Raw genomic sequence first — 10654 nt, 5'->3', positions numbered from 1 at the left:
ACCGGCGCCCGCAACTTCCCCACAAGGTCATCGCTGCCGCCCTGAGGCCGGGCCTCAGTGGCCTTGTGGGAAATCTGGGCCTGCATATCATACTACCACAACAGCATGTTTGGAGTGCAATGTTAAACCTTTGGGGTGAACTGGAACTGAGCTTCTGTATTGACCCCAAAACCACTGAAGATTCACTGCTGTGATATGGCAGCTGGTACCAAGACTAAAAGTATTAAGGTGGCCATACACTTTACAACCCTGGCAAGACTTTTGTCTTGCCAGGGTTGTAAAGTAATTTAAAAAACGTACGATCTGCCCATCATGGACAGGCTGCTGAGGGGCGGGCTTCCGATGACTGCAATGCTGAACGGCAGTTGTCAAACAAGCACGCCACTAACCCGCCGAGAATCGTACGATTCTCGGCGGGTTTTCCAGCCTGCTTGTTCGACGACAGACGTGCGATCGTACAGTAGTAACGGTCGCACGCCTTCCATACACTTTGTGATTATCGTACGATCGCGGGATTTCCCGCGATTATCGTACAGTGTATGGGCACCTTTACAAGGTGATACTGAACAGATTGCTTACTTTAGAGGACTGGGAATCGGGGTTGCCACCAACATACAGCAGTAAGGAATGATGTAAGCAGACACATCAAATTACAAATGAATCTAACTGGTACTGAATGACAATCATCTTCTTTTAAATGCTATTTTAGAGATATACAGGGTTCAGCCTGACTCCTTTCTCAATGTTAATAAGGTAAAACAAGAGTGTCACATACCAATTCCTTCCATGAAAGCCAGATACAGTCTGTCTGTAAGGAGTGGTTCAGGGAGCTCACGGAAATACAGTTTTAATGTCCCAGCTATGGCATTAATGTCCATGTCACTAAGCATCATCAGGATGTCTTTGCTATCTATAAAGGAAATCAGAAACAATCAATGTCCATAAGGTCGGTTTTTTTTCTTTAACTATTACCAATTTCATTCCACTTAAAACCTACTTGCATCAAAAGCAGCTTTCAAGGCCTGAATGTCGGTGGCCACTCCAGATATCCTGTATATCCCGACCTCCTCAATGCCACGCTTTTCCACCTCCTCTACACATTGACGCACTATATACGGCACCTTGGATCGCTCACGCCTGGTACAGACAGAGATGTGCTCATTAGACCACCTGTAATAAGCAGTACTCACTGGCTCTACAATAGACAAGCTCCACTTTTTATGACAGTTGCTTTGGTGCTAATTGGTCAAAGTCAAACTGAAGTGCCATATAGGGAATAATGAGTACTCTACTGATCTATCTAGAGAGAGTAAGGAGATCCACCCACTTTGTCACCACACTGATTTTAACTCCAAAAACACCCGTCTGCTTCTTAGAGGGCGTCCTCTTCAAGCTCATATCTCGGCTGCTGAACTTCATAGAAAACTCAACTTTAACCTGAAAGTAAAAAGCATTAACCAAAAATTAAACACAAATCCATATTCATTGAGCCGGAAATGCAACATAGTTCACCTAGTTTTTGCCTATGTTTGTTTATTAAGAAATGAGTACTGGATGAACATTTCCAGCACTGCTGGTGACCTATATCCACTGGCCCACACGCAGCTTGTTTGCCATCTATACCCGCCCAAACACAGGCACCAAAATGGTCCTACCACCAGAAGTGATGATTTAACTATAGCTAGAGTCTGGTGGGTTAAGCCACAGGAGGTGTACAGACCCAGTAACTCAAGTGCAAAGATCTCACCAAGTGTGTCCTCAAAATAAAATAAATTATCAGGTGCAGCGTGTACGAGAAAATGAAAATACCACTTTTGGGTTGACTGGCTCTTTAAGCAGCATGAAATATTTAAGGCCTATTGGGATGATCACATCAGATGTGAGGGGTATGCCCCAATGAGACCACATTAATGGCCTATTTACACCACTTGGCTGCATTACTGCACTTGCTATACTGCGGTGCCATTCATTGTGAATGGCTCCCCAAAGCACCGTCAAAATGTGCGTGCACTGTAGCACAATACAACAAATGGTGTCTTGTGTGTTGGACTGCAGGATAATGCACCCCTCCCCATTTTTTTATGTTATTGTTCTTATTCTTATACAGGATTTATATAGCGCCAACAGTTTTGCAGCCCTTTACAATAACAGGAAAATGTTATGCTATGGTGCGTTTCAGCCCATTGATGTTGAAACGCACCACAATGCGTGTCAACGCATGACAATGTGTGTATGGCAGTATATAGACAGCCAAGACAACCCGAGGATGTGGCCTCTTGGTGGGAGGTTCTGCCCCTTAGTTGACCATCCTTAGCAGTAACTATATCATACACCTACAGCTTGTGTGCCTTTTGTCACTCACCCCATTCATCTCTATGACATCCACATGCCAGTTCTTGCTCTGCACTGCCTGGGGATCCAGCTGCAAAAAAAAAAAAAGCACATAACATTGTCAAGACTGACATTAAACGGCACACCAGCTCAGTATAATTATCGCTGGCAGATCCTATCCTGGAACACAAGACACAAACATTGTAAGAGCAGTGATCTTTTGCAGAACAGCTGTGCAGTGTAGGTGAGAAGCAATCAGCAGTTTACAATGCCTTGCAGCAGAACATCTTCCTGTCCCCTCAACCTCAGGCAGCAGGTGCTACAGCACAACATTTCTATTATTGGCCTGTACATTGACGGCTCAGAAACCACAAACCTTTAATAAAAGTAGACCAAAGGAGCCTGTACTACCCGCAGGTCTATTTTTACACCTGTTAGAAAGACAGCAAGCCTTTCCCAAGGACAGAAGAGCAGATCTATTTCTATCCAATTTGGTCTGGTATAAACAAACCAGAATCTGAAAGTTCAAGTTTTCCATTTCAATGGGGTCTAACACACATTCGCTCTTCTATTTATAACCCCTGGGAAAGACAGTCAGTCATTTCCTGTGTGACTTTATGTTGCCCAAGGGCCAAAAAAAAAAAAGGCCAAAGAAAACAAGAACCGCAGCATACATGGTGCAGCTTTCTGTACGTCTGTCAGTTAGTAGGCATTGGTGTTCTAACTTTCAAATATGTGTTTATATATAATGGGGTACACAGCAGCAGCAGGGAACCTAGTACACTGATTATTTTAATCAGGATAATGATCTTACTATTTCACATGTATCATTGTCATGTTTAGAGTGGAGTGCATGTCTTTTGCCCTTTAACTAAACTTAAAAATATATAATACATGGTAACAGATTTTTGCCAAATGTTGTTCTATGGTTTGGTATCTTCATTTTTCTTTCTTATTAACACTTTCTTTCCCCTCTTCCCCCCTACCCAATTACCCCATTAGGTTTCCCCTCTCTTCTCCTTGTTCTTTCTACTCGCACAGGCATGCCTTCACCTGAATATACAAGTGGGTTATGTGGGGACCATGATTACTTTTAATTTGTATTACTACTTTGTATTGTTTGACCTTCAACCTGGTTATGCATCCAAAAAACTGTGCAATGTTCCTTCCTTTTCCCCTTTGGTGTCATGGAAAATGTCAATTCTTTCTGCTGCAACTGATTAAATTGTTATTGGAGAACGAAAATAAGAGATTTGAAAAGAAAGCCAAAATATATATAATAACTATTGTAAATGTTTTTAACACAAATCCAGCTAAAACCCTTAATTTGTAATTGCATACAATATGGTCAGAACGTTAGTTTTTATGGCATCACCTCTTACATCTGTAGACAAGTCGTGGGAGAAATGAGGGTTACCCATACATTAAGGCACAGACTGCAATAAGAGGCTCACAGAGGTTCAAACCGTTCCTCCTCTAATACTAGTGTTTTTCCTGCTCTCTGTGTCTCCATTGGAGCAATTTCCTATTCATTCATGTACCTCTCACCAGCACAGGAAGTGAAGGGAGATCTCTCCAATGAGGGCACAGCAATAAACACCTAAAAACCTGGCTGATGTAATAAGCCATCTCCATTCCATTAAAAACATTTGGTTGGAGTGGCTTCATGAAAACACAACAGATACAGACATTCATGTTGTTCAGCTGTGACTTGGCCAATCATAAAAAGACTTGTAAATAAGAGATGATTAATTATTGAAAAGAAGAAAAATAAGATGTAAAAAGCTATAGAACCTGTAACAGGCACAAGGTTAGATCTGTGTCCAAGGTCTTTTATGACTACACATACAAAGACCCTAAAGGGCCAAAACCAGACTGTCCAGTTCAGAACAGGTGGAATCTTACATGCTATTGGCTCACAGAAGTACATAACTGGTTTATTTCTGTGTTGTCTGCGTTTAGAATTTAAACAAATGTTTAAAGGGTGTTGAACATCTGGGCATTGACATGCCCGGGCATGTTCAAAACCCTTTAAACATTTGTTTCAATTCCAAACGCAGACAACACAGAAATAAACCAGTTATGTACTTCTGTGAGCCAATAGCATGTAAGATTCCACCTGTTCTGAACTGGACAGTCTGGTTTTGGCCCTTTAGGGTCTTTGTATGTGTAGTCATAAAATACCTTGGACACAGATCTGCCAGGTGTCTAAAGTCTGGAGCCTAATTCTGGGACCTGTTTCCCCTTGGGTGGCCAAACATGCTATGGTGGTACACCAAGACCTGTCTGGCAGCAATGTTATGATAGCTTCACTGCTTCACCCTGCGTTCAATACGCACCATACTTTTGCAATGATTTCTACTATATCTCGTGAAGTTGTTAGACCAGGGTAGAAATTCTACGGGTGACCCATATACTGTATACAAGGCAAAAAAGCAGAAGAAAGGAAAGCAACAAATGTCTAAAATTAATAGACTTTAGCAGACACCATTGATGACAGTCCTCTGATATAGGGTGTTATCAGTCGGGGTGGATTAATTAGGTCAGCAAACTAGAGCTCCCTTGGATACAGATGTCACCAGGGATGACTCCTGTACATACAGAAATGCATTTCTGCACACACAGTTAAAATCAGAATATAATTTTATATGAGTAGATGCTGAACCCACTTACGGTAATACAACAAATCCTTTCCCTGCAATTGGAGAGCCTCTTATGGGAAAACTAGCAGTCATTTAGTTCCCAACACTTTCTGAGACCATAATGATTATTAAAGCACTGCAGAGCTCAAGCGTAAAGTTTCAATACCCAAAGCTACTAAACAAATCTCAGTTTCCTAGAGTTTGGTGATGATTGCATCATGAGTTTAGCTGCATTCTTCCTCTAAACAGATATGGTTTCTTATGGTCAAATGGGTGTTAATGTCACAATGCCACTGTCAATAGATTATCAGACATGGCAGTGAGAAGTTGTTAGCTATTAGGTAGGGACCAGGCCAATGGCATTTATAAAGCATAAAACTCTTCTGCTGGCATCTCACGTTTTTGCATGCAACAAAGCCAGGAAAAAATGTATATGATGCAACATAGCTTCTGAAAAGTGTTAACAAAGCCGTCATTGCTAGAGTAAATCTAAACCATTTGCTTTAAGTTTTCAAAGTATTTCCTTCAGTATCAAACAACATTCAGAGATCCTGTCTGATGTAATTATGTGGAGGAACAGAGCGGAATTCAATTATCTTCTTACATTTCATCTGTAGTCTCCAGGGTACGTCCAGTGAGAGCAAATAGCAAAGAGTCCCCCGACCAGAACAACATCAAAAGGGATGTGTATACGATATTGCACTGAAAATGTTCTGCATGCACAACTAACGAGCTCAAGTAAGTGCAATTCAGCTGAACAGGGTCATGAGTAAGCATCTTGGGATCTTTAATGCAGCACCAGCAGACTCTGCTTTACCTCCCTCCAAGACCGGATCGCACAATGGAGACATTCAAGTTCAGAAGACAGGAGGAAAGAATGGCTCAAAGTAAATGACCAGCTGATGACATCCATTTATCTATGCACAGGCCATTCACAGCTCTAATAGTGTGTGACATATACCAGCTACATGCTGTGCTACACCTGGAATACACATAACTATTTCAGTGATTGGGCTGGAGGTACCATAAAGGGCAAAGCTTATCTTTACTGTGAAGGAACTTGTCAAGAAAGAAATATGAAATCTGCCATTGCTAACTTATTTTTGAGGGCTAACATCCTTATTTCTGCCTTCAACACTTGTCAATAAGTCATTGGGCTTAATAGGAATGTGCATCAGCGATCGGTCACTATAAGCAGTAAAGCAAGACTAGGGATAAGCTTTATACAGTCTAGTAATAGCCAGCGAGTTTCGGTTTTTGGTAGACACGGGAGATAAACTACCTCAATGTTTCCTTAATCTCTGAGGAACTTTGGTGGAGAAATCTTTGTGTTAAGAGTTCCTAGAAGTTGTGACCATTACAAGCATTCCCATAGCTGGGAGACTGCAGCACTGGAGTCCACTGGTGACTCCACCTATGAAATGAAATATCATGCCTGGCTAATCTTTTAAGACTATCAAACGATTTTAAAGACAAACCACCTGAAATTTGACAGGACCAATGGCTCTGTTTCTGCTCATGCAATGGTAAATGATAACATAGGACTGTTCGGTCAACCCACAATCATATGAGATCAGCAAAAAGTTGTGGCATTGATCATGTGAAAGACCACTGGCAAGAGGTTGCATTTTCTTCATTACAGGAACAAGATTTTCAGCTATTCTATAAAGTTTTCCATATATCATTTTGGTTCATTTTAAACCATCACTTCATTCTTTTTGCATAGGCTTACTCTGAAAGCAATAACCTATTTTTACACTAGACCCAAGGTACCACAATGGAATAGGTCATATACAGAAGACTGGGATTGATTTATAGCACAGTTATACTTCTGGCTTGAATGGAGATAGTGACATTAGAGAAAAGCAGTATTTTATTTCCTACTAGAACCCTCTGCTTTGTTTTTTATAGCAGCATGTTGTGATAGCCTTAAAATTCCATCTAGCAGTATGGTGTTCCATGGAAACTGTTACACCCTGCTTCCACAGCAGACCTGAGAAGGAAACTTGTGCCCTCCGCATGTTTCTAATTATCCAGGCAATTGTCAATACAATGAAGGAAATACAGCTAAATGAGCTGAATGGAATGGTTAAATGCAATTGTTGAAGCACACAAACTCTACACATTATTACAATTAGACGTTTAACCACCAGCGGAAATTTAGAACAACATGGCTAAGGCCGGATGCACATACTTTGATAACACAATGTACAAACTGTTACAATAATGGCAGATAAGATATAAACATAAAAGACAAATGGGCTGCTACTTACAACAAACATACCTTTTCTAAGGATGAACGGTAATGAATGTAAAACAAGTCCAAAACACATCTAAAACTCACTGCAAGACAACTGCACTATACTAAACTTGCAGAAGTTGAATTAGTCTGACTGACAGGTTACAATTGAATTGGAGAACAATTTTATATTGGTAGGCCCTCCCCGTCCAAGGCAGACATCATGTTTGAGCATTCATGGGGGACAGTTGATTTACTGGGTGATTAGATACAATTAATTTTGAATTCCCCATAAGAGGATGGGAGCTTGAGCTTGGTGCTCCCCTTTGCCTTCTCCACAGGCACATTTTCCCACTGCAAATGCTTAAGTTGCAATGCTGCAACCAAGAAGAAGGAGGTTGACCATGAAAGGTACAATACTACATGTGCATTGATATGGCTGCAATTAACTTATGCATGTTTGTACAACAATTTCTCCTTAAGCTGCCACATACATTTCTGCAATCTAATTGTACAATCTCCTCTTTAGCTTGCCAAAAAGCATTACAACCTGCTTGTACAACCAGCTTTAGATCTACAAACAGCTATGTAGGGCCAGTCTCATTGGTTACAAATTGTATTGTTTTGTTTAGGCGTTTTGGGATCAGTAAAGGAGATTGTAATGTGTATGGCCAGCTTCAGATTCACCAACAAATTCAAACTTTAAGGGCTTACCCCACTGTATATAAAATGAATGGAATGCTAAGGTAGGCCCCTGCGCTACGTGGCTGTTGGTAAATCGAAAGGAGGTTGTACACCAAACAAATTATGCGTGGTCAGTTTTGGAAAGATTTTTTGGCAGGGAATCATCCAGGATTTGTGTGCCAGTTCATAAACGTTTGTAGGTAGCTTCTAAATAACACCGGTAATGCTTTATGAAGCTGTTTTACAAGAATAAAATGAATGTACTTATGCTGCAGTGCCGTCCGTCCGTTTTTTTACTACGGGCGGACGGCAAGAGGTTAAACGTGGCTTATAGAAAAGATGAATGATGTTTCCATGCATAGATGTCTTCCTGTCTGCTAAGCCCATTGAAGAACACTGCAGCCAGTAATTGGTAAGCCTCCAGCAGAGTATGTGCACAGGATGCATCAACATTCCTGTAGCCAGCACGCCTCTTGCACTCTCCAGTAACATATGTGTAGCTAATGGCACATATTTAGAGTTGTGTACATAGCTAACATTTACATACACACTTTCATACTTTATTGGAAATGTATTGCATTCTGTAATACCTGCAAGTCATTTTTCATTTTCACATTCCTGCTGTTCTATATTGTTCAAACACATTATTTATTAGAGTAATTATAGAATCTCTCTCTGGTGCCCATTGAGATTGCTTTGTGTTCAGTCATGCTGAGTACACTGACTGCACTGTATGCATCTTCTGACTACATATGGCTAATTTCATGCACATATATACCTACAAACTATATACGCAGCTTTAAAAAAAAAAAAAAAACTGACTACTGATGTAAAGCTGATGTGTATATTGGAAGAAGACAAAAAAAACCAACAACAAATCTACAGATTGTCTATAATAATAGCATGCAATTGGAGATAGATCAATTGTCCCATACATAGTACCTTGTTGCTGCACCTAGCCAGATGTATACATCTTTTGCAGCTTTAACAGGAGATACTCAGGTGACATATCAGGATCTTAGGACCACAATCACATGCCATGTTTCATATTAGCTAATATTATAGTTACTTATCAGTTTGACTTTAATGGGTCTTTTCAAAAAAGTATTTGTAGAACCATTTTCCCTGTGAATGTTTGTTTTCTGCATATCAAAAATGAATGTACTTAGTTTATTTTCTTTTTTAGGTTAAATGTAATATCAGTAAAATACCACATTATGGCCAGAAGCTGGAGCTAAGGAGCATAAGAAATAGAGATGAATTATGCTTCTCAGCTTCATCTAGTGGCCACAATGTGGTATTTTCCAAATGTTACATTTGACCTGAAAATTTACCAAGAATGTTTGTTTTTGTCTATTCATACAGAATGAACATTCATTTGCAGGGTGAATGGCTCTGCAAATTGTTTATAAACAGACCACTAAGTGTCTAGTCCTATCAAACCCTATATATCAGCTATAGGGGTCCACCAGTGGTCTGAATCATTTACTCTTCTTATACAGCTTTTGTCTATTTGGTCAGCAGGAGAGATTAGCCGCTGGCAGGTGAGTCAAGCCACTGGTATTTACCTAAGACATAAATATCTGTTTTTGGAGGACTGAGGTGCGTTTTATATGCTTGTAACTGACCGACTTTCTAGGATTGTGTCAGGTAAAGTGAAGTGCACAGCATAATGTTCGGTGTGAGTTTTCTCTGCATACAATGTGACCTTGCTCCCAGAGTTTCTGTAAGTTGTCCAGTTTCCAGTTACTAGCTTTCACCTAGATTAGCCTTACTATGTTCACATATGTGTGACTGTGGTAGGAACGTCAGACTGTGAGCAGGGTCAGATGTCAGTGTATTCTAATTTATCATTTCCCAACTATATTAGACTAATGTACACCACAGCGCTCAGCATGAAAAGTTCTTCCACATCAACGTGAAGGGAAAGGGCTGCCATCCTCAAGGCCAACGGGAAGTATCCTCACATACCATGTAAAACAAAAAACAAACAGTGCCCTCTCCTAGTGTAAAAACGTTTATTTTATATAGAGTAACATTGTTTTCATAAAAATTACTCACATAGAGTAATTAGCTATAGACGATCGATTATCTTGACGCATTTCGGGGGAGGTAGCTCCCGGAAACGCGTCAGAAAATCGGTCTCTAGGATCTGCCTGCTATCTTACTGCTCATCCCAATTTATCTCTATGCAAGTAATTTTTGTTTTCTCTATATAAACGTTTTTACACTAGGAGAGGGAGTTGTATGTTTTTTTAAACTATATTAGACTGTATAACCTTTTATGACAATAAAAATGTAGTGTTTGTTTACCGCAGGTTCCTCCAAAAGCATGTACTCTTATCCCCCTTACCCACCTGTTATATTTAGCAGAGTTTTCCTATTTTTCTATGCATTTATAATAACCAAATATCATGATACTATATATATATATACATATATGTATATATATATATACACACATATACACACACACACACACACATTCCAGTAATAGTAAAGATAGCAACATATTGAACAACATGGCCAGGGAATTTCCTGGGGTGGGTAATATCATCTCTGCATGTTAGTAGGGAGGTGCTTAAAGCTGATCTTAAGACCAAGTTTACTGTTTTATGACATCTAGTGGCCAATACCAATCCTTATAAAGACATGAGCGATTACTGAACACAAGGAAAGGGTTAACAGATGGTGCAGCACGCTGTAGAACACTATGTAAATTATACCAATTAAAGCGCATACTCCAGGCAATTGTGAC

The 10654-nt window shown here is 40.1% G+C and overlaps 1 protein-coding gene across 6 annotated transcripts in view; it reads right to left on the bottom strand.

Moving 5' to 3' along the window:
* The window catches only part of ABR (active BCR-related), a 306836-nt gene that overhangs the window by 8681 nt on the left and 287501 nt on the right, over positions 1–10654 (bottom strand). For all 6 annotated transcript variants that reach the window (XM_018561033.1, XM_018561031.1, XM_018561032.1 and 3 more), the window contains 4 exons: positions 2363–2422; positions 1328–1437; positions 998–1137; positions 776–910 (listed from right to left, as the gene is read on the bottom strand). In XM_018561033.1, coding sequence (XP_018416535.1) covers positions 776–910; positions 998–1137; positions 1328–1437; positions 2363–2422 — 445 coding nt within the window. The remainder of the gene's footprint in view (positions 1–775; positions 911–997; positions 1138–1327; positions 1438–2362; positions 2423–10654) is intronic.

Source organism: Nanorana parkeri, unplaced genomic scaffold (genome assembly GCF_000935625.1).
Source record: "Nanorana parkeri isolate BGI_ZX_2015 unplaced genomic scaffold, ASM93562v1 scaffold494, whole genome shotgun sequence".
Taxonomy (NCBI): Eukaryota; Metazoa; Chordata; class Amphibia; order Anura; family Dicroglossidae; genus Nanorana; species Nanorana parkeri.
This window is presented reverse-complemented; position numbering and strand designations above follow the sequence as displayed.